This window comes from Panicum hallii, chromosome 4, assembly GCF_002211085.1.
Source record: "Panicum hallii strain FIL2 chromosome 4, PHallii_v3.1, whole genome shotgun sequence".
Classification (NCBI taxonomy): Eukaryota; Viridiplantae; Streptophyta; class Magnoliopsida; order Poales; family Poaceae; genus Panicum; species Panicum hallii.
The window spans coordinates 49,863,562-49,889,909 of record NC_038045.1 but is presented as its reverse complement, the minus strand read 5'-3'; the positions used below and the strand labels follow the sequence as shown (position 1 = coordinate 49,889,909).

Below are 26,348 nucleotides of genomic sequence, written 5' to 3'. Positions count from 1 at the left end.
AGAAAATTATAAAATGGAAAATTCAATTTTTTTTGGAATCCACATGAGTACACATATGCAGTGAACATATGATATGATATAATTTAGTAAAAAAATTATTCTACTTTTAGATATATATTTTTATGTAATTAATTCATAGCTATAGTTTTTGTGGTTCAATTATGGTGAAATTTTTTCGTAGTCTAATCATTATATGCTTGAGCTGTAGTAAAAATTTTATGCTCATTTGATCATTTATGCTTGAGCAACTAAATTCCAAGCTATATCAGAGATTATTTGGTTTCTCAAGCATATATATGATCCAATGAATATGAATTTTTTACTATAGCTCAAGCATATAATTATTAGCCCACCATAAAAATTTCACCATAATTGGACCATGTAAAGTGTAGCTATGAATTAATTACAGAAAAGTATATATATAAAAGTACAATAAATTTTTTACTAAATTATATCATATATATGTTCTCTACTCATGTGGAGTCCAACAAAATTGGATTTTCTATTTTATAATTTTTTTATTTACTATAATTTTTAAAGATTCAATCAAAATAAATATAGAAAAGGAGTAAACCACCAAGAGAAACCAGACAGGGAGATCATGTGTCCGGTATTGCAAGTTTAAAAAGTTGAGACGGATAATTTTATTATCTAGCGAGTAAACACACATTGGTCCTAAAGTTAAAAGAGGTAACAAGGATTTTTTTCTATATAAAGGGCGAAGGATTCTTTTGAATACGTGGCCCAATAAAACCTTATGAGGCCCAATTAGCCAGTCTGTAGGTATGCTGCAAATTTTTCCTCTAAAAAAACAAATGGCATGGATTTTTAGGAAAAGGCAAAAAGATGACCTTGTGATCTCACGGTCACGGATCGATGGTGGAGGTGTGGGCAGCGAAACGGGCCCAATTCCTCGTGGAAACCTCCCGGAGCAGACAGCACGGCACAGAACGAGAGATCCGCAATTTCTTTCCGCGTCACGGCCAATGGCTTTGGCTTCTCTTCTCTCGCCTCGCACCAAAATTTCATTCAAACCTCCAACGCCACCGTCGAAAGCGACCTGAGATTACTGATTACTCAGGTACTCCGCACTCGCACGGCGCCCCCTCCGCACGCGCCGCGGTGCGGCTTTGATGGCGACGCGGCGCGCGCATCGCCGCCGGCCCGGCGGGCCGTGAGCGCCGCCCGCTCCTTATCCGCTATCTCCCACCCCGCGGCGCGGGCGCGCGGGGGATCGTCGCCGATGCTGCCGAGGAGGGCCGTCATCATGGCGCACACGCTCGCGGCCGCGCTGGCTCTCGCGGCCATGTGGCGCTCACGTGGCGCCCTCCTCGCGTGCTCCGCCGCTGACCTCGCGCACGTGCCCGTCTCGAGGAGGGTGCGGGGCGGGTACCTGATGACAGAGCAGCGGCTGCAGCGGCTCCGCTCCAAAGACAATCTCAGTACCAGCCGCCGCGACGCCACCATCGGAGCCCCGGGCGCTGCGCTTCCAGGGAGAGAAATGGCCGCCTCCGCCGACGCCGACGCCGGCGCGGGGCTCAGGTCGGAGTTCCTCCAGGTCCTGCTCAGCCGCCGCCGTGACCTCCAAGGTCAGCCCCTCTCCCTCTCACGCGAGTGCACGCGTCTGCTGCACGGAGAATTCGGGATGGGATTTGAGTGTTCAGACTCAAGCTTGCTGTATGCTTTAGGCAACTCGGGTCAAATACAAATTTAGCTAGGATTTTATTAGCTGTTAGCATGGATTTGACCTTTTCAGATGTAGCAGGTATAAGCCAAGTAATCGCAGTTCATGATAGAAACTAAATTGTTCAGAGGTAGTATGTCTTATTTGAAACTACTGGGGGTCCAAGTTTGCTAATACGTGGCTGGCTGGCTTTGGATTGGATTGGTTTGCATGATTGCATCAGTTCCTCTCTGACTTTCGGTGGAGCCAGGGAGTCCAATGAAGGACCTGATGTACCAAGGATCTCTGGGGTCCAGGGACGTCAGGATCCTAGATTGGAAGGTCGGTCTTCGTGAGTGTGATGTGATTGATGTTGATTGCTGTTGTACTTGGGATTATCTCAGGGAGTTTGAATGTTCAGAGTCAAGCTTGTTACTTCCGTAGTATGCTGTAGGCAATTCGGGTCAAATTACAGTTTATGTTGGATCTTATTAGCAGTTTTTGATTTGTTGAGATGCTGCAAAGTATAAGCTCACTAATTATAGTGCATGCTACAAACTGAATTCTTCAAAGGATATGTCATACATGAAAAAAATGCCGTTATAATTGTTCTGATGAATGGCTGGATTTTCATTCTGTGGGTTTGCATCAGTGCCTCTCTCTGTGGAGAAAGGGAGTCCAGTGAGGAACCCGATATACCAAAAACCTCCCGGGCCCATGGAGGTCAGGATCCTTGATTTGAATGAAAATCTTTCATGGGCAACATGATCTTTGTTGATTGCTTGTTGTATTTGGAATATTTCAGGCGGTGCCAATGGAATCGTGCCCGAGGAAAGAGGTAGAGAACTTCAAGGAAAAGCTAGTTGAAGAAAATTTCTACTTAGTTACTGAGGTACGTGGCTAGATTAGTGCGTCGGACATAATTTCTCTGCAAGTGAGTATCACAATTCAGTTTGGTAGCTTCAGCTGTAACTTGTGGCCTGTAGCCTATAGGAGCCAATCACATCTAAGCAGTCTCAAGAGGCAGTATATGAGCAATATTAGTCTTCGTTTACTTACTGCACATGTGGGTCACTTACTCTAGTCGCGGGGCAGGGCGCGGGGTCCACTCATCATTGTTGGTACCTTTTTGTGGGGTTCTGAGATCCAGACTCACATGCATCCCCACACTACTCGGGAATCAATGCACGCTTGCTTGGTTTTAATTTTTATTTTTAATGAAACATGTTTTTTATATAAAAAAATTGCCTCTCTTTCCCTAAACAGAAGAACTTGTTATTACCTTTTCCAAACAGCTAGGTGAACAAGGACGTGTACCTGTGCTGCTGCTGAAACTTAATGACCCTGTCCCTAAAAGAAAACCAATTATTGTATTCTTGCACAGCTCTTACAAATGCAAAGAATGGCTGCGTCCACTGCTTGAGGTAAAATAACCTCTTATTTGAACTCTGTGTTAAGAAGTGCACACCCCTATGTAATGCACTAATTTATTATTTATTTGGTGACTTTGCTTTTGCAGGCATATGCCTCCAGGGGCTACATTTGTGTTGCTATTGACTCTCGCTATCATGGTGAACGGGCCAGCAATGAGACCACTTACATAGATGTAACCTACTTAATCATGGGCCCATCTTACATCATATTTGTGTCCATTAAATTTGATAGTTGTATCCATTTATTTCGTTTGGCTTGATCCTTTTTGCTACTTTCACTTTTAAACTCAGGCACTGAAATCAGCTTGGCGGAATGGGGATACAATGCCTTTTATTTTCGACACGGTACTATATTTTATTGCCAGTTAATAAAGTTAAGTCATGTGATGTATAGCTCCCTACCCTAGCTGGATTGACCCTTAAGTTTGGTTCTGGATTTGATCTTCTGTTCTTTTCTTGTTAAGAACGGGCGTGTATGTAATCTAAAGTGATAAGGGGGTGTGTGGTGTATGGCTATTTTAGTCTTTCATCTATTCTTAATGCAATGATACACAGCTCTCCTACGTATTCAAGAAAAAGAAATCTTCTGTTCTTTTCTCGTAACATGACTTTACCATGCCTTATGAACTGATATATTTTTCTAAAACGCAGGAGAGCTGCGCTTCATTGCATTAGAGAGAGAATAATAGTCCCCATACAACTCCCATCTCACATACGGGGACCAAATATGAGAGATAGGTTCAACAGATCAATACTAGCCTATGAATCAAATAAGAGCATGACCCAAACCTTGACCTAGCTGACTAGATTACATCAATTAAGCCCAGGCCTTGCAGATTTTTAGCGCCGGCCAGGCACCAAAGGTTATGTTCATCCTTGAGATCCCTCATGATGGATGAACTGATATATCATACTTCGAAATGTGATAGTCGTTTTGCTTTAATATATATTTTATGTCAATGAGGGATCTTAGCCAGATTTGGACATATGTAGGTGTGGGACTTGATAAAGCTTGGAGACCACCTTAGCGAGAGGGAGGATGTTGATCCCTGTAGGATTGGGATTACTGGTGAATCACTTGGAGGTATTGCAGATCATATATGCAACATTATATCGAATTAGATTATGAACTTCTTTAACTAATTTTGACAGCAAACAGGAATGCATGCATGGTTCGCTGCTTTTGTGGACACACGGTATAGTGTCACTGTTCCTATAATTGGTGTTCAGGTACTGTTGTTCTGCATAAAATTTATAGATATGGATACTGCACATAATTTTATGATGTGCTGTGTAAAGTTGTATCCTTTTTATGACTCTAGGGATTCCGATGGGCCATTGATAATAACATGTGGCAAGCTAGAGTGAATAGCATCAAACCTTTATTTGAAGGTGAGACTCCATGCATCATCTCTTTGTATCACCTATTTGAGAGCCGATGCTTGTGTCACTGGAATCATAAGAAAAATGTTATACTGCTTCAGAACATTTGCATGTGAATATTTGTTTTGTTTGACTGTCGTTTTCTCTTCTAGAAGCAAGAATTGATCTAGGAAAGAGCGAAATAGATACAGAAGTTGTTGAAAAGGTGACATTTGATTTATTTGACTCCCTGTTTCTGATGAATCCTATGGACCTTTTACAATTGTGTATTGACATATTTTACCAGGTTTGGGAAAAGATAGCACCGGGTCTGGACTCTCAATTTGATGCCCCCTATTCACTTCCTTTAATTGCACCACGGCCATTACTCCTTCTAAACGGTAAGTCAAACATATTTGCTCAATTTTTCCGATTGGTCAATACGTGTTCCATAAGTAATAAGACAGTCATCACCTTTTCTTTCATGTATCAGCACCTGTTTGTGTGAGAGTTGAAAGTTGGAATGTCTTATCTGCATTATGTTTGGATTTTGTGGTTGGGCCAAATAACTACTTTTAGCACCTGGTCCCCAAAAGTAGCATAACTTAGTTCAGTACATAGTATATTTTCCGATGCATGTACTTCATTTGCCTTGCAGGTGCTGAAGATCCTCGATGCCCCATTGCTGGTTTAGAAGAAACTAGTTCAAGAGCTGCTAAGGCTTATGAAGAATCTGGTTCTGCAGAGAAGTTCATGGTAGTGTGCATGCTGTCTCTTCCTACCTTCTTTTGAGATCACTCTTTTTAATTTGGACACATAAAGATTTTACTATTTGGTTTCAAATAATCATTTAACACTATTATAATCTTAACAAATGACGGGCAGTCCTGCTAACTTGAGGAGGTGGGTGCGGGGGGCGGGGGAGGGGGTGGAAGCAATACTCGTAACATACTTAATCTGGGCCCAGCTAAGAGCTATCTGAGAGAAGATAATAGACTTTGGGAAAGTTCTCCCAGTAAAGGTCTGATGCATGCAAATTTAATTGGCTGCATTACAAGGAGGGATGTTGGTGCTTGTTCCACCAAAAAAATCAAGCCTTTTTTATATCTTCATGTATTTTATGAGTGCAAGTCAGAATATTCTTTGAAATAATGCCTTGGCCTGATGCAGAACTGATTTTTTGTGGTGACTGACAGAGAAGTAGCACTGACCGCCAGCTATGCCTGGTCCACTAGCAGTTTTAGGAACCCCTGCTTGAGGTCTTGACTCTTGTATGGCTGTATATGATTTCCATCTTAAAGGAGAGTCAGCATCTGTTTGAATGCTGAGTGGTGGGGGACTATGGTGTTTAGGCATCCGCGTACTAGGAGGATGGGAGGTTCAAGGTTGAGTACCTGAAGAGTGTAGCAATCATTGTCCCTGATGATGATTATTAATGCGGCACCTTCTCTCATGCTGGCGCATATTACCCTTGCGACTCTTCCTTCATTGTGTTATTTCAGAAATTTTGCTTCCTCTTCTCTGATATGCATATTCGATGTTGTTGCCTGGAATTTTGAACAGACTCAGCTCTAGTTTCCTACTTAAAACATACTAACATTTTCTCTCTACTTTTCAGTTCATTGCAGAGCCTAGAATTGGCCATCAAATGACAGTAAACATGGTGAAGAAAGCGAGTGATTGGTTTGATCGCTTCCTCAAGTGAGTCCCGCATGAATGCTGCAAGCAATTGTCATTTGTCACCTCATCCTCTACAATACTTGGCAACACAGTATCACAACACTACCCCCTTAATAATTTTTCTTTCTCGATCACATTTTGCTGAATGTGACTGGCATTAATACAAGTTCAATAATGTCACTCCGTTTGTACTAGTATACCTTGGTTATTGCCAGCCGGATAAATATGAAAAAAGGGTGCCAACACATTATCATTAACTCATTGGACAGAGAATGAGAGGTAGTACCAATCTGTCAAGGTTTTCAGGGAAGACGCGCCATGTCTATTGTGGACGGGAAAGCTGTCACGCCTCAATGGCGCTGAGCCGCTGAGTTGCCACTAGAGCAAACCAACGGGCAACAGCTACAGAAATCCTGCTGGTAGAGATGTTCTACCACTCTCGCTCACTCCATATGCAAATTTGTGTCTCTTATGGAATTCTTCCATATTTTTTTTCGGACATATCAACCACGCCAAGCATGACCAGATGATCCTCAGATTTTTATTTTTTAATTACTTTTTTTAGATGATGGTCCACTGATTTGGTGACGTGGACCAGTAGGGCCACCTCCTGCCGCACTGGCCGTGCAGCCATTTACAGATTACAACTTGCAGAATTTGCCAGTCCGTTACAAGTATTACTGTCATTACGACAGTATCATAGCGATAGCTCAACCTTCTTCAAGCTCCATGGTGCTCCGAACTCCAAACGGCTTCCCGCCACACGTTCTGAATCTGAGGAAGCACAAGAAGGAAAGAAAAAACCAAACGGTTGAGGAAGGAGTTGGGACGTCAGCTTCACCGACTTCCTTCTCCCCTGCAGTAGGCGGCGTGTCAATTTGAAGCCTGAACGTCTCCGGGCAACGGCCGGTTTCAAACGCAAGGTTAGTTGCTAGGTCATTTTCGGGCTACGTTTAACTATCCCGGCGTGAAAGATTTTGAAATCCTCCGTGCTGCCGATGATTTATGGCCAAAGTGTGCTGCCTTGTCTCATCTCGCTTCAACTAACCTCAACGCACAAAGTACAATTCTTGATCCAGGAGTTGTGCATTCATTTGGAGTTTTTTGAACCTTTTTTTGAAGCTGCTAAGATAGGAGTTACAGATGTTTATAGAATTGTAAGTATTTATATGATCAACTGTTGACGTTTCGTCCTCAAAAATTAGTCAAGGACTCTAATAACCACTCACGAATGAGGTAGGCATCCCAAGTCGGTAGTATGGTTTGTAAGTTGGAAGAACACAGACTCACCGCCACAAATACCTATCAGCTACCGGCTAGGCAGCAGCTGCAACTCTGCTGCTGCCAGCCAATTGTTGCAACCTGCCTTCAGATCCTGCAGATGAATGGCTGGCTGCGCTTAGCCCCTTATTCTTTTTTAATAACCCCAGCATTTCTAACATTCAAGGAACCCTCTACCAACCGAGCAAGCACCCACTTTATCCAGCTGCCCCCCAATTCCAACACCAATCTTGAGCACATCAGCTTTACTACGTTCTGTACTGAATTGGTTAGTGAAGTAATGAACTGCGCTATACTAGGTGCCAAGCGCTTCTTTTAGTAGGCACAACTGCACAAGTACATGGCATCACAGACATGGCCAAAATAATCTCCATCTTTTGCACTTCTCAATTCTCATCTTACCCTTTGTGGCTTTGTCTTTGCTGCTCTCCTTTTCCTCAGCGCTCCATGCCATTTGACTGGTGCAGACATAGAAAATGTGAGGGGAAAAAAAAGAGGACCAAGGATAGGGCATCGGCAAAGGCACAAGCTGACACGACCGACACACGCCGATGGGCTAGCTTTACCGGAAGGAATCCCATCGGGTGGAGTAGAGTCCTACATGATTGCTCGGCTGACTGGACCTCGCTACCCCTCCCAATAGGCTTCCCTTTGGCTCGTGTAAAAAAAAAAGTTCGTTACTTGCCAGAAACGCCAGGATTGGAACACAATTGTTCATGGATTATTACTACTTTTTAATCAGTTATTAATGACAGTTTCTTGTTCCTTCTAAAGAAGAAAAGAAATGTTTTGTAATTGAACTTCAAGCTGGAAAATGAGATGAACTTGTGGCCAAGAAATTAGAGGTGGATTATTCTTGGAAACAACCTCCGATCTGCATTGGTTCCTTTGCTAATCCACGCAAGTAACGTGAGCGGTAATACTCGCTCACCCAAACCTCCTTTTCATCGGAGATTGTCCGACATGGCAACACGTCAACTTCACATTTAAGGAAACAAGAACAAACGTGCTACCGCGGAACCAAACTCTTGTGGTGATTATTACCGCTGGAAAAAAGGGGTAAAAACAGCTATAGATACTTTTAGTGGCAGCAGTCCTGATCCTGATCCGGTAGAAAATTTCCCAAATTTTGTAACCAGCATTTGAAATAGTCTCTGAATTGAATGGGATGACATTTATGTTTGGGTGGGCTTTGCATGCACATGCACTAGAGTACCAGACCTCCTACAGAGATGCAAACCAAGGACAGCCGTGCTCGGCGCCGGTACCCTACCCGGTACACCGGCAGCAGCTGACTGCAAGTACCCAAAAATCATCCAATGTGACAGCACATCACCAAGAACATGAAGAAAAGAAGAAAAAATCTAGAGGTTTGTACTGTACAAATTCTCCACAAAATTTATCCGTTTTAAAGCTCAAAAGAGTAACAGAATCTCAGGCAGGCTCAGCTGAGCCCAGGTGAGGCGAGTGTGCTGCGGTGATCGGTGAAGTGAGGGCATGGTCGTGTGGATTGTGGAATACAGGAAGCATTCCTGCGCAACCACACGAACACATTCCCTCCCCCGTCGCTGCCGACACTCCAGTAGCCCACGCACCCCCGCTGCCGTGCTCCCCTAACAACTGGTCGGATCCCCTGCTCCCTCCCCCGGCGCCAGGCACCACGCTGCTACGCCACGCGTCGGCTTTCTACGGGGCCGCACGTACCGGCCACTGGGGCAGCGGCCGCAGCGGATCGCGCGGGAGGTTGCCCCTGGCCTTTCTGTGCGTTACTGCTCGCTCTCGCCCTCCCCCTCCGCCCCTTTTAGTGCTGCGGTGCGGTGCCCAGCCAGAGGAGAGGAGGAGGCGGGTGCTCTGCTCCTGCGCCACCACTGCCACCACTCCCGCTGCTCGTCCGGCCGCTTCGAGCAGGTGCGGGCGGGTCCGGTAGATCGCCGCGGAGCTTCCATTTCCGAGCAGGTTGGTGCGCGCGCGCGCGCTTGGATCGAAAACCCTGCAAAAACCGCGCGGCGGCGTTGCTGTTCTGGCTCTGATCGCGCGTTGTTGAATTGGATTGGTTAGGAAGGAAGGAATCGGGGGCGGAGATGATGCACGCGAAGTCGGAGTCGGACGTGACGAGCCTGGCGGCGTCGTCGCCGCCGCGGTCGCCAAAGCGGGGCGGCGGGGTCGGCGGCGGTGGCGGGGGCAACAACTACTACGTGCAGAGCCCGTCGCGGGAGTCGCACGACGGCGGGTACAAGTCCTCGTCGATGCAGGCCACGCCGGTCTACAACAGCCCCAACGAGTCGCCGTCGCACCCCTCCTACGGCCGCCACTCGCGCTCCTCCTCCGTCAGCCGCTTCTCGGGGAACCTCCGCAAGGGCGGCGCCGGCGCTGGCGGGGAGCGGAAGGCGCTCAACGACAAGGGGTGGCCCGAGTGCAACGTCATCGAGGAGGAGGGGCCCTACGAGGACCTCGCCGGCGACAGCGGCCTCTCCCGCCGCTGCCAGATCATCCTGGGCTTCCTCACCTTCGTCCTGCTCTTCACCGTCTTCTGCCTCATCATCTGGGGCGCCGCGCGGCCGTACGAGCCCGAGGTCATCGTCAAGGTATACACATCCACCATCCATCCTTGAAGCATCCGAGCCTGAGCTTAGTTCACTTCTTGAGCATTTGGAATGGAATACTTGTTCCTCTTCGCTTGTTTCTGATTCAATCCATATTTTTTCGATTGGTAAGGTAGGTAGTTTTACCCCTAAATCGAGTAATTGACTGCCAATTACTAAAATTGACTCATGTCTCACATTTCCTGCGGTAGGCGAGAAGGGTTACATCATCAATTTGGTTGGTGGTTCAGTTAGACAGTGATGTGTTGGAACTTAATGAGGAATGAGTGAGGAATGCAGATTGGGATTTAACAGTTGCAAGTTGGTTCATTGCTGAAATGTCGTAACACCGTAACTTGAGCATGTGGTTATAACTGTAAATGGGTGAATTGGGGCCCTAATTTTACGGTAGCCAGTATTAAGCTTTGGTTGGAGTAGATTGGCTGAAGACTTCAAGTTACAGAAGGCTTAATTGATGCTTGTTTGATTGAATGAAAACCTAAGTTAAATTTGTGCTTACCATTTCCAGTTCTTCTGAAAAAGATACCAATATTTGCTTTATTTATCTAAGAACCTTATACTGGTCTTAAACAAAGGACTGCAGTGAAGACTTAAGAAAAGTCAAAGCAGCAGTAATATATTCGTTTCGTTGCACATTGATAATGAGTTCCGATGGGGATGTTGCTGGCTGGCACTGCATTTAGCATGCTGACTTTTTTGGACTACATTTCCTAATCATCATGTACTTTATCGAGAAAACAAAATCATTTCAGTAATTATTAGTATATGCATTTATGGTCTGCACTATTTTGTCACCGTAAAAGTAAAACTTACTTTTACGTAGATCCGAATCAGCTGCTTGTCTCAAATCTGTCCTAAACCATAAACTTCTTTCACTTCTGATTTTGGCAGAGCTTGGTGATGGACGACTTCTACGCCGGTGAAGGCACAGACCACAGTGGGGTTCCAACCAAATTAGTCACGACGAACTGTTCTCTGCATATATCTGTGTACAACCCTGCTACAATGTTTGGAATTCATGTCACCTCTGGCCCCATTCATCTGATCTATTCAGAGATCTCAATCGCGGTCGGCCAGGTATATCCATCATCCGTCCTTGCCTATTTATAACGGCTTTTAAGTGCTGTCCACGTATTGTCTGACAATACTACGCCACTCATACTGACAAGTTTCCTGCATCAGTAACTAAATCTCATGTTTTCATTCCTATTTCACTTCTCGATTTAGAGAAGATTGCATTAGAGAAACATTTTGCCATGTGTGTCCCTTCTATCCATCTTTTCCCAAACCATTGTATCAAAGGTCTCTAAAATGTTTGACGAAACGATGCAGAATTCTTTGTTGAGTCAGTCGTACAAAATGCATGATTAAGGGAGGATTAGTGATTATGGTGATGATAATTCAGGTTAAGACAATAAATAGTACCAGAGCTGGAGTACTCAGAATAAGACAATGTAAATGGTCCAGCAAATCAGCATGCATATTTTTTACTTGAATCCATGGTTATTTTTCATTTCTCATCATTTGCCTGCATCCAAATTTCTCCACGTTAATGGTTGGTGAAAATCAGAATTGCTGCAACTTACAGAATAACCACTGAAGCTGATACTGATATCTCTACCTGTGGTCACGCAGCTTCGCAGGTACTACCAACCGAGGAAGAGCCACCGTATGGTGACGGCGGTCATCCACGGCGAGAAGGTACCCCTCTACGGCGCCGGCGGCAGCCTGATGCTGTCGAGCACAGGCGGGGCTGTGCCCCTGACGCTGGACTTTGACCTGACCTCCCGGGGCTACGTGATCGGCAAGCTCGTCCGGGTCACGCACAAGGTGCACGTGACGTGCCCCGTCGTCGTCGACGCCAAGAAGACCAAGCCCATCAGGTTCTCCAAGAAGGCCTGCGCCGTGTACAAGGCCTGAGGTTGAGCTTTTTCGCGAGTCGTGATCGACGGACAAGTGTGTGTTCTTGCAAAGATGCCTGTATTTAGCTATTGTGTTAATGATGAAGAACAATAAGCACACGCATATGGTTTGTTTGAGCCTTTTGGTTTTGTCGGTAAATCGCGCTGTAAGGCGGTATTCTCTTTTTACTTATCTATCTTTTTAGGGTGTGATCTTAGGGAGAGATGGCTGTAAAATGGTCCTATATCTGCAGTTTCAGATTTGGAGGAACCACGGGCTGGTTTTTGAGAGAAGATCAAGCAGAAGCGTGACATCATTTTCACTTTTTGAGCAAGAGAAAAAACTGCACAAAGAAAATGCCAAAAGAATTGAGGGATCTGACAGTGGGCCAGCGGACCATGTTACTGTCAAGATTCAAGGAAGAAAATGGTTGTTATGCACATTCTGGAAGTAGGAATTCGGTGATTTTTCTTCATTGCAAAGAATTTCTGAGATTTTGATAGAGTCATTGCTGAATTCTTGGGTTGCGATTGGAGCCCTAGAAAATGGGATGAACAGAAACAACTCGATCTGGATCTGAATCCTATTTGACTTGCGTCTGAAGATGAAGTGCTGACCTGCGCGCTCTAATCACATGCAGATGCAGCCTAGTCACTCCCCTTAAACCCCCTGATTCCGCGGTCGCAATCCCCAGCGGCCCAGCCCATGTGCTCCCCCCCTCCCCCTCGACGCGGCCGTCACGTCGTCCGCACCAAGCCCAGGGCATGATCCCACTGGCATCTGGTCCCACGTAGGTTGGGTCCCACACGTCATCCTCCCCACCTCGTGCTCGGCGGAGTCGCGGCGCACGCCTCCGTCCGCCTTGCCGTTTGAACACTCGAGCTCGGCGAGCCATTTACGGCGTCGCATCGCGCACTCGTACTCCCGATTTCTTCGATCTCCTCGTGGGCGGTGGCGCGTCGTGAGGGCGAGCTCTCCTGCTGCTAGATCTCGGAGGAGAGGGGGCCGGAGGCTCCGCGCGCATTTCGTCGAGCTCGAGCACGATGAGGGCGCGGCGGGTCTGGGCGGTTCTGCTGGTCGTGGTCCTCGCGCTCGCCGTGTCGGCGGCGCGGCTGGACCTCGATGACGACGACGACTCGGACGTGCTGGACGAGCTGCTGGCCATCGACGAGGAGGCGGAGCGGGGCGGACTGGACGCGGGGGGCGGCGACGGCGGGGGCGCGGCGGAGGCGGTGCGGCGGGCGCAGTCGATGGTGCTGGCGCTCGACAACGACAACGCGCGCCGCGCTGTGGAGGACCACGCGGAGCTGCTGCTCCTCGGGTACGCGCCCTGGTGCGAGCGCAGCGCGCAGCTCATGCCGCGGTTCGCCGAGGCCGCCGCGGCGCTGCGCGCCATGGGCAGCGCCGTCGCGTTCGCCAAGCTAGACGGGGAGCGGTACCCCAAGGCGGCAGCCGCCGTCGGGGTCAAGGGGTTCCCCACCGTGCTCCTCTTCGTCAACGGCACAGAGCATGCCTACCATGGTCTCCACACCAAGTGAGGCGCTGGTTACTCACTTGTTTCGTTACCAATATAGGAATTGCCTTTCATGAGCTCGACGAATTGACTGGAATTATTTCTCTCTCTTGTTGATAGGGACGCGATAGTTACTTGGGTAAGAAAGAAGACTGGTGCACCGGTCATTAGGCTTCAGTCTAAGGATTCAGCTGAGGAGTTCCTTAAAAAGGATCAGACTTTTGTTATTGGTCTATTCAAAAATTTTGAGGTATGTGAACTGATGGATGTAAATACATGTGTCATTTTCAGGTTTTGCTTTGCTCCAAATCTTAAAACTTTTGGAATAAAGTTTATAGATTTGTTCAATTTCGCTTATCCATATCCATCTTTTGACAGGGACCAGAATATGAAGAATTTGTGAAGGCAGCAACCACAGATGATGAAGTACAGTTTGTAGAAACCAGTGACAGGAGTGTTGCCAAAATTCTATTTCCAGGTATTACATCTGAAGAGCAATTTGTGGGCCTTGTTAAAAGCGAACCTGAGAAGTTTGAAAAGTTTGGTAAGTATCTTCTACCTATATTTGGATGCATTTTATGTTCTTTTAGCATCCTGATGCTGTGAATCATGAACTCTTGATTAAGATTTTCAACATGTTATAACCATGTATGCAGTATGCCTTCCATCATCTCAATAGTAACACTTTCTCTTGCTAACTGTTAGCCTAAGGCACCGAAGCACTTGCTAAAGAATTATGGATTTTCCAAATATTCTCATCTTTTTCAATAAACAAAGTTTACTGGAAGCACTGAATACTGAAATAATTATGTTGGGTTAAGCTCCAGTCTTGTTCTATGCAGCAACTCATACAGTGGAATTTTGCAGATGGGGAATTTGAAGAAAAGTCAATTTTGCTGTTTGTGGAGCTAAACAAGTTCCCCCTAATTACTGTATTTACTGAGCTTAATTCGGGGAAAGTATATTCAAGCCCTATTAAGCTGCAGGTTGGCACACACTGCCTTTTCTCACATACTTTGCACATTTTAGATCCCAGGCATGCGTAAATTTACTAAAAGGGTGCCAGCAAATACGTTTCGTTCAACTGCAATAATGACTTATAATGACCAACGGAAAATTATAATAGATTTGTGATCCTTATGAAAGAACAGTTTGATTTACTCTCTTGCAAATTTGTTCTAGGTGTTCACCTTCTCAGAGGCTTATGACTTTGAGGATCTTGAATCTATGGTTGAAGAAGTCGCCAGAGCATTCAAGACAAAGGTGCCAACATATGATGCTTTTATTTTTGTTTCTGACTATGATCACATCACCTGAATGGCTGTTCTGGTTAAACATGTTTACTCCATGGTGTTGCAGATAATGTTTATATATGTGGACACAGCTGAAGAAAACCTTGCAAAGCCATTCCTCACTCTTTATGGTCTTGAATCGGAAAAAAAGCCTACTGTAAGTTTCACATTGGACTCACAATTAATCCTGTATGCCCCTTTTGCAGTAAATGCACGTGTGCCTCAAGTAGGAAGGAGTCAGTTTAGTTATTGGCTGAGACCATGTAATCCTTTATGATGCTGGAATCAGAAATCATTACAGTTACTAGTCTGGGCACTTGATCTGACAACCGTCAATCTTTTCTATATTGTTTAATAATTACATATAATTTTTTTTGCTAAAGTTATAAAGTTTAACAGGTTACAGCATTTGATACAAGCAATGGAGCCAAATATCTGATGGAGGCAGATATCAATGCAAAGAACCTAAGGGTATTGAGATTTTTTTTTGATATTGTGTTACATTACTTGACCACTTGAGGCACTTACTTAATTGTATTATGTACTGGGCAACAGGAGTTCTGCTTAAGTCTTCTGGATGGCACACTCCCTCCATACCACAAATCAGAACCAGTACCGCAAGAGGTAAGCTTTATTTATTTGCTTAGATTTTGAATTCTTTAAGCGCATGTACCTGGAAAGAATTCCCTAAGCATTCTAACCTCGAAATAATCACAAGTTATAATGTGCGGCATTGTAACTTATTATTTCTGAAATATTTAGTTCAACATTTCGCCGTAACAATCTACTCTTGGCATTTGAGAAAATTAGCGTAATAAAGCTTCAAGGATGTTTATAATTGGAAGATGATATCCAATGAGGGGTTCACGAGTGTGGTGTGTGTGGATACCAACTTGTGTTATGAGCTCTTTGTTTTGAATTTTTTTTGGGTATTTATCCCTTGTGAAATTTGTTTAACCTCTAACAAGTATTTTTGACCCTACATTGTGCAGAAGGGACTTGTTGAAAAAGTTGTTGGTCGTACATTTGATTCTTCTGTGCTGGAAAGTCCTCAAAACGTCTTCCTTGAGGTATATGACCTACTTTCTCTCTTTTGTCATCAAAGTTATCTCTTTTCACTTTAAATGTACAATAATTTTTCTTTCTAAATGATCTTACACTCCTTTTTTTTCCTTTGCCTTCTAAACAAAAGGTTTATACACCTTGGTGTGTTGACTGTGAAGCGATAAGTAAAAATGTCGAGAAGCTAGCCAAACATTTCAGTGGTTTGTACAATCTTAAATTTTCACGCATAGATGCTTCTGTGAATGAACATCCTAAATTGAAGGTGAGTATCTTTGCTCTTCCATCATAGGGAAAACACATAGAAATATAATAATGGTAACTTTTCTATCATGTTCATGCATTGCTTGTTGCTGACCTACATTGCAATTTTCTATCTACTGTTATATTCTGTGCTAGAAGTTGCTTATTGAAGACATTTATTTTGTTTGGCAATACTTTCTGAGGTGTAAAATTAGATATCTGTAGCCTGTAGGGTCATGAACGTGTGCATGCACACATGCAGACTGACCCCTGTCCATGCCCACACTCAACACGCAGGCACACCACCCACACACACAAGTGTTCACCCATTGTTCACGACAGATGTTCTGATCCATGGACTTGTGAAACAACTTGGAAAATACAATTTTCATGAGTTCCCGTGCATAGAAGATGAGATTCTGGATGATCCACTTCCCATATTGGCTAGCTTTTTTTTTCTGGAAGTTTTCTAAATACTGTTGGAAACAGCTTAAACACGGTAGGAGATAGCTGAATTGACCACGTTCCTTCAAAGCTAGCAAATATCATGAGAATATATGTTAGCTCTTATTTAGAGGTACTTTGCTTGGTTACTGGAAGTGCAGTTTGGTGCATCGCTGTGTCTCCAAATGGATTGATCTGAATCAACATATATATGTCAATTTTAACTTCTAAACTTCCCCTTAAAAACTTCCATGCAGGTGAACAATTACCCAACGCTCTTCATTTATCCTGCTGGAGACAAAAGCAACCCGGTGTGTCTACAGAAACAAATGCAAACATTGCTGTTAAGTTAATTCTTTCCACCACATGTTACTGATCTGCTGCTGCTCTATATTTTGCAATGCAGATCAAGGTCTCAAAGAAATCAAGTGTCAAGGACATGGCCAAACTCATCAAGGAGAAGCTGCAAATCTCAGACATGGAGACAGTAGCGGCTACCGAGAATGTCCCGCCCGCCGAAAATGTCAAGGATGAGCTATAGCCGCTAGTACGTTTGCTCCCACAGCCTCTGAGCATGCAAGGGACTAGGATCCAGTGAAGGAAAAATTGCAGGATCTTTGCGTGTCCCGCCAACGTGATAACAGAACTTGCTTTGTTCGCGTGTTGCAACTTATTCAGGTGAAATAGAATAGGTAAAGGTCAAACGGACATGTAATGATGTAAATCAATTTGAACGGCTTCCATAAATGAAGATCCCAGATTTACTTGCAAAGTTGCAAGGTCTGGATCACAGGCCGGGTCACGGGGCAATTGCCGCTGTGCGCACAGCGGCCAGGTACACCGGAAACGCTACAAGCAACTTCCAGGGATTGGCTTATCCTCCTTCGTACAAATAATAATTAATTTAATTATAACAAATAATTTGAATTGATTTGTAGGGCTTTCCCCTCTCCGAAGAGAAGGAGCCCTTCCAGAAATTCTCAGTGGCCCGAAGGCCAAAGAGGGGGTTTGGAAATAGTTTTCAACCAGCAATTGACGCGCCTCGGTATAACCTCACTAGCTGCGTCATTGCCCCAAGCGCAAAGATGGTTTGCTAAGGTCGCCCACCCCCTACTCTTATACCCGCCTCGCCTGCCTCCGCGTTTCTCCTCTTCCGAGGTGGGACTAAACGAAACAACCCGCACCGCCTCACGAGTTGGTGTTGGGCTTGTTACGCGCTCTCTTCATGGGCCCTGTCGGCTTCCGCGCTCTTCTTCTTCTTCCCTGGGTCTCGTTCATCATGGGCTTTGGCCGGGCTTTCCCAGTGATCAAATCAGGTTGAATGCAGCAGCCCACTGATATTACTTGTAAATAATGACGTTTTACCACCGGTAAATTCCCGTAAGCGCAGCATTAATTGGCAAGGCTATGCAGTGAGAAGATGCGGTCAAAACGCCCGCTAGTGATGAGTGACCTCCGCGGTTAATTAACCTCGCCCCTCGTGTCTCGTCTCTTCCGTCCACCCACGCGCTGACGGCGAGCAGCCGCCGATCTCCGGCGGCCCCTTCGCCGCCGCCGCCGCCGCCGCCCGCGATGGAGAAGCGGCTAGCGTACGCAGCCTTGCTCCCCGTGCTCCTCCTCGCGCTCCGCATCCTGCCCCTGCCCTCCGGCTCCCCCAACGGCAGCGGCGGCGTGGGCGGCGAGGGGGGAACCCTGGCCCCGCCGGCTTCCAGGTACGTGGTGCGGTTCCTGGAGTATCGCCGCTCGGAGGAGCACCGGGAGTACCTGGATGGAGGGCTCCGGGGCGCCGCGCTCGCGGCGTCGTGGCGGTGGGTGGAGCGGCGGAACCCCGCGGCCGCATTCCCCACCGACTTCGCGGTGCTGGAGATCCGCGACGCGTACCGCGAGGCCGTCGTGGCAGCGGTCCGGGCGCTCGGACGCGTGCGGGACGTGCACGCGGACGCCACCTACTCGCGGTCCGTCCTGTCCGCGCCAGATCGGCCGCCGCCGCGGCGGGGGAAGCTGTTCACCGCCATGTCGTTCGAGGGGGGAGAGGAGGGAGGAGAGATGGTAAATTCGTCTTCTGTTACTTGGGGACGGAGGCTTCTGCTGCAGGTACACAACTTTTGTGCTCATTGTACGAAGTACAAACATCAACGATCCGTGTAAGAGATTGTTTCTTTGTGTTGAGCATGTCATTATATTATTGCTCTGGATACCAAAATGCATAAAAGTCGTTTCCGCTTTATCTGTTGCCGCGAGGGATAGGACATGCTAGTTCAAATGGTGATTATATTTTTGCATGCTGTGATCTCAACTTGTCGGCAACTGAAGAACTTTGGTATTGGAATGAAGCTACTATGTGTAGCCATTTGCTACTGTTTAGGGTTTATGGTTTTAAAGCCATAGTGTTAGTTATCAGATATAATCTGGAATCAGAAATGAGTGTACTGTATACTTGGCTAGAAATTAGGACATTTCTGAAATAGCATAGTTCTATGGCACTGAGATGCAACCCTGTTCAATGTTATAAGTACATGATTGCGATGCATAGCAAACTGATCCAGAACCATATGTCTAGGTATAAAGTTACAGTTCTATACATTCTTGACATAACTAGCTACTATCATGTAAAGTTTAGTTTAGATTGTGGAATGCATTGTACATAGAGGATTACTATTTCACCTATGTTTTGGCATTATCTTTGAAGGTAAAAAAAAAAGGTATTCATCAGATTGTCAGGTTCATGTTGAAGATATATTATCTTCATGTCAAATATCATTGTAATCACTGCAATGTTCTTTCAAGCATCTATTGCAAACTGAAAACTAGGACAATTCATCATTGGCAGACACAATGAGTGCTAGCTTTTATTACTCAGTCTATTTTGAGGTTGCAACTTTTCTGATACTAGCTTGCTGAGGTGAAGTTCAGTTACTGTTTTCTGTTGTGATTTAATGGTGGTTTGTAGTAATCAGCAGTTGAGAATATTCATTTGGCCTATCTTTGTAAATTTTTTATGGATATTATCAAGGTATATACATTAGTTATAGTAATTTTAATTGTCAAACCCTATTTTTCATTATATGATTTATGCCTATGGACTCTTTCATTTACAGTGTCAGATAGATCTTATATATCTCCACGTCAACAGTACTGTCCATAATTTGTCAGTTCTTATGGTCCCATGTTGTCATGTTTTTACATTACAAGTGTCATTTGACAGAGATCACAAGTTACTTCTCTTTTTGGAGCTGAAAGATTATGGGGAAGAGGCTTCACTGGCAAGAATGTCAAAATGGCCATTTTTGACACCGGTATTCGGGCTGACCATCCTCACTTTCGCAATATTAAGGTATTACTACTATATTTAGCAAATTTTGTACCAGTGATAATAATATCAAATATGCATCAGATGTTCAAAAAAGAAGAAATTTGAAATGCAATAAACAGACCTTGAAATAAGTGCATGCCGCTGGTCTTGAATAACATACACAATACCATACCACTATTTTTCTTACCATTGTAGTGCTTTATCTGTTGCATTGGTTCATGTCAAATAGCCATGTATTGGGTGTTGGAGCTGTGGGAGTATTTAATTGGAATTACCTGCCATATATAGTTCTCTCATGGCAAAATAGTTCGCTTTCTGCCACATTGGATGCTTTGCAAGACAAACTTAAACTTACATTGTTATCTTGAATACCACATCTCCCAGGATTCTTTATTTTGTTCCAACACGGTGAAAACATTACTTAAGAGACTAATTTTGTAGGAGCGCACAAATTGGACAAATGAAGACACATTAAATGATAACCTTGGGCATGGAACATTTGTAGCAGGAGTTATTGCTGGCCAAGATGCAGAATGCCCTGGATTTGCACCTGATACTGAGATATATGCCTTTCGAGTGTTCACAGATGCTCAGGTACTGGATTTGGCTGAATATGCAAGTTTTAGTATTATCAAAAACTAGTCTGTCCAATCATAAAGTGACATTTTTGGATACCTATAATTTCTCCAAAACAGAACTTTCCAACTTCCACACAAAAGAAAAAAATTTCCAACGAACATGTTTTTATGAATCATAGTTAACTTATAGTACCATTAACATACCATTTATTTGGTCAAATCTACATAGTTCCATTCTAATTGGAGTGCATGCTGGTAAGATTTTGAGAATTTCGTCTTGTTCTCAGTGCAGATATCCTACACATCATGGTTCTTGGATGCATTTAACTACGCGATAGCGACCGGTATGGATGTTTTGAACTTGAGCATTGGTGGACCTGATTACCTGGATCTCCCCTTTGTTGAGAAGGTACAGTTTGGTGATGATTTCAATATTTTTCCCTCATATTTTCACATCTCAATTGTTTTCTAGCTACCTGATCATTCTTTTAGTCTCTCTTCATAAAATATGAAGGAAGGTTTCTTTTGCTCTTGTGTTTGTAGGTTTTTTTTTCCGAATTTTCCTCTCTGTATTTTCTGCTATCGACTGAAAACAGTGGGCCCTGTAAAACCAACATAAAAACTGCTATTACCTCTGCTACGTAATGAGTGGATAAACCCTTATATTAGAGCATTTTAAACAAGTTCTCTACAGAAACTTGAAATTTTTATGGACTGGTTCTGTAGGTTTGGGAGCTCACAGCAAACAACATTATTATGGTATCAGCTATTGGAAATGATGGGCCTCTTTATGGCACATTAAATAACCCTGCTGATCAAAGCGATGTCATTGGCGTTGGCGGTATTGATTACAATAACCATATAGCTTCATTTTCCTCTCGAGGCATGACTACCTGGGAGCTTCCTCATGGGTACATTCTTTATCTTGCTGGTACAATTTCTCAGTATACCACTGGTTTATGTTTGATGGTATCTTCTCACATAAATGAAAGGGTGCTGGGTACTTTCCAGGTCTATCTTACCAAACTTGGTTATCCACAATCTGCACATAAGATGGTCATGTACTAGTTATCTTGCTTTAAGTATCTTATGGCATCTTAATACTGTCTTTTGCGGGTATGCTCCATTGCATTTAAACTTATGACACTTCACGGGAAGTGATGAAGCCTGATTCAGCTGTTACTTTTTGCTGCGCATGATTTTTTATTATAATTTTGCTTGTTCATTTACTAAATGTCTAATTTTGATAGTTTTGCTGGTGTATGATGAGGAACTGTTTCTGTGCTTCCAACGTAGACATAGGCACATAGCCTTACCAAGCTTATAATTGTTGTTGGAAAAATTGGAGTAATTAACTTTATGTAGCCATTGTCTTTTGCACCCGCTTCATGTCACTTGTTCAAGAAACAGCATTATCAGAAGTATGTATTCTATTTTGCAGTTATGGTCGTGTGAAACCTGATGTTGTTGCATATAGTCGAGATATAATTGGTTCGAAGATCAGTACAGGCTGTAAGACCCTTTCAGGCACCAGTGTAGCAAGCCCGGTGGTCGCTGGTGTAGTATGCTTGCTTTTTAGTGTTATATCCGAAGACAAGCGGAAATCAATCCTTAACCCTGCTGCTATGAAACAGGCCCTTGTTGAGGGCGCTTCTAAGCTTCCAGGGCCAAACATGTATGAGCAAGGTGCTGGCAAGCTTGATCTGTAAGTCTCTTGTCCACTTTTTGGACAGCTTTTCATAAATTTCATATTTCAGTTATATCTTATTCCATGTCTCCATTGTTTTACGACATCAAGGGTGCATCCATTTAGAATCCAGGGACAGGATCATATTGATCTTTGCTTTCCCTTGCATTGCTCAATATCATACTCATTTATTGCACTATTTGTTCCAGTTGGCAGTCATATGAAATCTTGAAAAATTACCAACCACGTGCGAGCATATTTCTTGCATTGCTCAATATCATACTCATTTATTGCACTATTTGTTCCAGTTGGCAGTCATATGAAATCTTGAAAAATTACCAACCACGTGCGAGCATATTTCCTACAATGCTTGACTTCACCGACTGTCCATATTTCTGGCCTTTTTGTCGCCAGCCCATTTATGCTGGAGCTATGCCAGTAATCTTTAATGCTACAATTCTGAATGGGATGGGGGTGATTGGTTATGTAAAAGATCAACCATTATGGCAACCTTCTGAAGATATCGGCAATCTTCTTAGTGTTCACTTCACCTACTCAGATGTTATCTGGCCTTGGACAGGGTATCTTGCTCTACATCTGCAAGTTAAAGATGAGGGTTCTCAGTTTTCAGGCATAATTAGTGGCAATGTTACTCTGACTATTTATACCCCGGCAGCTCATGGAGAAAGCAGCCCACGGATTAGTACATGTGTTCTTTACTTGAAGATCAAGGTAGTTCCAACACCTGTTAGGTCAAAAAGAATATTGTGGGACCAATATCATAATATCAAGTACCCGTCAGGATACATTCCAAGGGATTCCCTTAATGTTCATAATGATATCCTTGACTGGCATGGTGATCACTTGCACACGAACTTTCACATTCTGTTCAACATGCTAAGAGATGCAGGGTACTATATTGAGACACTTGGATCACCACTTACTTGCTTTGATGCTAGCAATTATGGGACATTGCTTATGGTTGATCTTGAGGATGAATACTTTGATGAAGAGATTCAGAAACTTAGGGATGATGTTATACACAAGGGACTCGGCATTGCTGTTTTTGCTGAGTGGTACCATGTTGATACAATGATTAAGATGACATTCTTTGATGAGAATACCCGCAGTTGGTGGACTCCAATTACTGGGGGTGCAAATATACCTGCACTTAATGAACTTCTGGCACCTTTTGGCATTGCTTTGGGGGACAAAATACTTACTGGTGACTTCTCGATCAATGGTGAGCAGACCCACTATGCTTCTGGAACTGATATAGTGCAATTTCCAGCGGGCGGTTTCTTGCATAGCTTCCAGCTCCAGGAAAACTCAAAGTCCACACAGGATCACATAGGAACAATAGATACAGAGAACTCCCAGGAAAAAAGCAAGGTTAGGGGATATGGCCATTTTTAGTTCAGTACTTCTGATATCATCTCTATACCTGTGAGTGCAAGGTTCTAAGCTAACTGATGAAGACCTGCATTAACCTGGCATTGATAGCAATATAGCATCTTAAACTCTCATACGGCACTATGCTGATTAATAAAGTCTGTTTGTTTATATTACTCCATGTATCATTTTACTCATTATTCCAGAATTCCAAAAATAATATTGTAACATAAGCTTTTGTCCAATGGAAGTACTTTCAGTTAGTCTGTACAATCTGATTTGATAAGGATAGAAATGGAGTACCCATAAAAGGTAATTTTTAGTGATGAAAAACAGATAATAAATATATATCTCTTTTAGATAAAACGAATGCTCAGGATCATAGTTACCCAATGAAATATATATCCCTTTTAAACAAGATGAATGCTAAGGAGCACAGTTAGCCATTCAGTGTTCAGTTGCTCTGGTGAATAAAGCATTTTTATCACACTGTGCTACAAAATAATCATGTCTGATGATAGTGTTTTATCATATTATAAAGATATTTGTATGTATTATAATTAAGGCTTATTGGTTTCTCACTCGCAGCTGTCCTCAATTCTTGGAATGATGGAAGTAGGAGAAGGGAGGATTGCAGTCTATGGTGATTCAAATTGTCTTGACAGTAGTCACATGGTAACAAACTGCTATTGGCTTTTGAGAAAAATATTGGAGTTCACTGGCAATAGAGTGAAAGATCCTGTCCTTTTCTCAGAGGCAGCGCAGTTAAAGTTTCCAGTTTTTGAGAATATCCATCAGCCATCACGTAGATCAGATGTAAACTTTTCAACGTACTCAACAGTCGTTGGCAAGGAATTGATCTGTCACCAAGATTCCCGGTTTGAGGTTTGGGGTACAAAAGGTTATGGTGTCCAACCAACAGGCACAACCAGAAAGCTCCCAGAATACCAGACGGATGAAAGTTCGAGTTCTCCCAATGTAACAATACAAGATGAAGTCGAAAGACTTCAAATAAATCTTTCGACACCAGATGCTGCTAAATTTGATGATAAAAGAGATTATTTTGGCTTTATTGGTCATGAAGAGGTATACATCTCCCTTTCCCTTAATGAACTTTTGACTTTTATAGTCTTCAACTGGAGGACAATACATGGAAATGATTAACTAGCTATATTACTGAAAGAATAATTGTAGCTTCAGGGACCAGTTTGAGCTGTACAATTCATGTAACACTGAGTAAATCAGAGTTTGCATTGTTATATGCACAAATCTTGGTTTTTATTGATAGAACTAGACTTATGCCTTCCTACAGATATATTCGGAGTACAAATTCTACAAATCATGCATTTAGGTCCAAATGATAACCTAGAGCGACTAAATATGATTTGCCATAGTGTTTTTTTATGGCGTCTTCAGTTTCTCTTCCTGAAATCCGTATTGGTAATTTGGTATTTGTGCGGATGAAGTTTTAATATTCAAAGGCAAAAAGATGTTTCAAATATTTTGTACTAGGAAGAACCCTAAAAAAAGTAAATGATTTGCGGTGTATTTGCGGTGTAGAAAAGCAAAAGGTTGTAGCAAATAGAAAAGCCTGCCATGTTGACATGTATAATATTTTCCTTTATGTATGAATTTGATGCTTATGATAGAATATAGAAAGAAGTTCAAGTGTTGTTTCTTTGGAGTGTTGGTCACAGGATTGTGTGGAAGTTTATGCATTCAATGGTTATTTTTTTATTTAGAAGGTATTAGTTCATAGTATGATGTTTCCAGTGAACACAATTAGATAAAGTAGCTTTTCTTACAATGGATGCACTGCCAAAGATTACTGGAATGTTTCTTATATTATTTTGCAGGTTGACATAGGAATGTTAATGGCAAGCCAATGGATGATACCTTGCTTAGCTGCCACAGCTTGTAAGTAGCAAACACTTATTGACTAAGTTTTAAATATACGACCATGATGTGCTATTCCTTTCCTCATTCCTCTCTCCAACATGCAGGCCTTATGTTGTATCTTAGTTATAGAGTGCAACAAAAACGTCGCCGACGAAGAAAAGGGTCGGTGGCTAGCCGGCTAACAAGTATGGTGTAAGGTGACGTTCTTGAGGGGAAGGATAGGGGTTTTAGCAGCTATATTACAGGCCTCGAGCAATGATGGGAAAACAGGGAGTGCTCCATCGTCACCTTGCACAAGGAGTCCATCAAGACACATTTTGACCCGGTGACGAGCTGCTCAGCTAACTTCTGAGCTTAAGAGAGCTGCTCAGCTAACTTCTGAGCTTAAGAGAGCTGATTTGTCGCTTCTGCCACCACATGGAAAGCTGCCTGTCAGGATTCAGGCATGTGGCATCGGCATGTAGTCCCCTGTAGTCATTCACAATTTTGTTCTTTGCGACACAGCTATAGTCACAAGAAATGCCGAGAGCTAATTCTTTAGGTGAAAAGCTAGAGCTAATTTTTTCCATCACCTTGGGATGTGGGGATTTGAGCGTCTCTGTAGGTCCATAAGCCCTCAGGGGCAAACGTAGCATGAGCTCGCAGATAGGCTTATTGGCAAGTTTGTAAAGAAAATTTTGTATTGTTCTTAAAAAGAAGCAAATCTGTTTGAAACAACGTTCTCTTGGCACAATGTCAATAGCAAATATTTGAGGATCTGTTTGGATGCTCAACAATTCGCCTAAATATTTGTTCCATATTGCCCAAAATATGTAAGCTCTTATGCCCGAAGGATCCGCCGGGCAGAGGACGCATCGAGTGACTGTTATCGAATAAAATTACGGCGCGTGGCATATTTACCGTGTGGGCACCGCTCGCTGGTCGTTGCACTGTTCCGTATCGGGACGTTGCCACGTATGTGCCTGCATAACCTCTACGCAGCGTTGGGCGTTAACTTTTGC

The 26,348-nt window shown here is 43.7% G+C and overlaps 4 protein-coding genes and 1 non-coding gene across 6 annotated transcripts; 4 read left to right on the top strand and 1 right to left on the bottom strand.

Annotated features, from left to right (window-relative positions):
- The first annotated feature begins 1,178 nt into the window (after positions 1-1,178).
- LOC112889231 (putative esterase YitV) lies at positions 1,179-6,411 on the top strand. The gene is made up of 13 exons (XM_025955750.1): positions 1,179-1,589; positions 2,316-2,386; positions 2,469-2,555; positions 2,959-3,087; positions 3,183-3,269; positions 3,388-3,441; positions 4,090-4,180; positions 4,256-4,326; positions 4,419-4,488; positions 4,632-4,684; positions 4,766-4,859; positions 5,117-5,214; positions 6,077-6,411. The coding sequence occupies exons 1-13, from the start codon at positions 1,244-1,246 to the stop codon at positions 6,161-6,163; spliced, it is 1,338 nt and encodes a 445-aa protein (XP_025811535.1). The 5' UTR covers positions 1,179-1,243; the 3' UTR covers positions 6,164-6,411.
- Positions 6,412-9,205: 2,794 nt separating this feature from the next.
- LOC112889233 lies at positions 9,206-12,217 on the top strand. Of its 2 annotated transcripts, none has more exons than XM_025955753.1 (4): positions 9,206-9,375; positions 9,482-10,004; positions 10,914-11,099; positions 11,658-12,217. In XM_025955753.1, the coding sequence occupies exons 2-4, from the start codon at positions 9,501-9,503 to the stop codon at positions 11,940-11,942; spliced, it is 975 nt and encodes a 324-aa protein (XP_025811538.1). In that variant the 5' UTR covers positions 9,206-9,375; positions 9,482-9,500; the 3' UTR covers positions 11,943-12,217. The 2 variants fall into 2 exon arrangements, with proteins under 2 accessions (XP_025811538.1, XP_025811537.1); XM_025955752.1 differs by having other exon boundaries at positions 9,207-9,375; positions 9,478-10,004.
- Positions 12,218-12,812: 595 nt separating this feature from the next.
- LOC112889229 (protein disulfide isomerase-like 1-5) lies at positions 12,813-17,270 on the top strand. Its single transcript, XM_025955748.1, has 12 exons — positions 12,813-13,458; positions 13,558-13,687; positions 13,816-13,981; positions 14,305-14,423; positions 14,620-14,700; positions 14,797-14,886; positions 15,129-15,200; positions 15,285-15,353; positions 15,722-15,799; positions 15,922-16,056; positions 16,736-16,789; positions 16,885-17,270. Exons 1-12 carry the CDS (start codon positions 12,968-12,970, stop codon positions 17,017-17,019), a joined length of 1,620 nt encoding a protein of 539 aa, XP_025811533.1. The 5' UTR covers positions 12,813-12,967; the 3' UTR covers positions 17,020-17,270.
- A 146-nt stretch (positions 17,271-17,416) lies between these two features.
- Positions 17,417-17,565, bottom strand: LOC112891258. Its single transcript, XR_003228483.1, has one exon. It is a non-coding gene; the product is annotated as a U4 spliceosomal RNA (small nuclear RNA).
- A 379-nt stretch (positions 17,566-17,944) lies between these two features.
- Positions 17,945-26,065, top strand: LOC112889226 (subtilisin-like protease SBT6.1). Its single transcript, XM_025955743.1, has 10 exons — positions 17,945-18,572; positions 19,684-19,812; positions 20,233-20,385; positions 20,662-20,778; positions 21,096-21,280; positions 21,811-22,074; positions 22,365-23,448; positions 24,037-24,534; positions 25,305-25,365; positions 25,452-26,065. The coding sequence occupies exons 1-10, from the start codon at positions 18,051-18,053 to the stop codon at positions 25,541-25,543; spliced, it is 3,105 nt and encodes a 1,034-aa protein (XP_025811528.1). The 5' UTR covers positions 17,945-18,050; the 3' UTR covers positions 25,544-26,065.
- Positions 26,066-26,348: the final 283 nt, after the last annotated feature.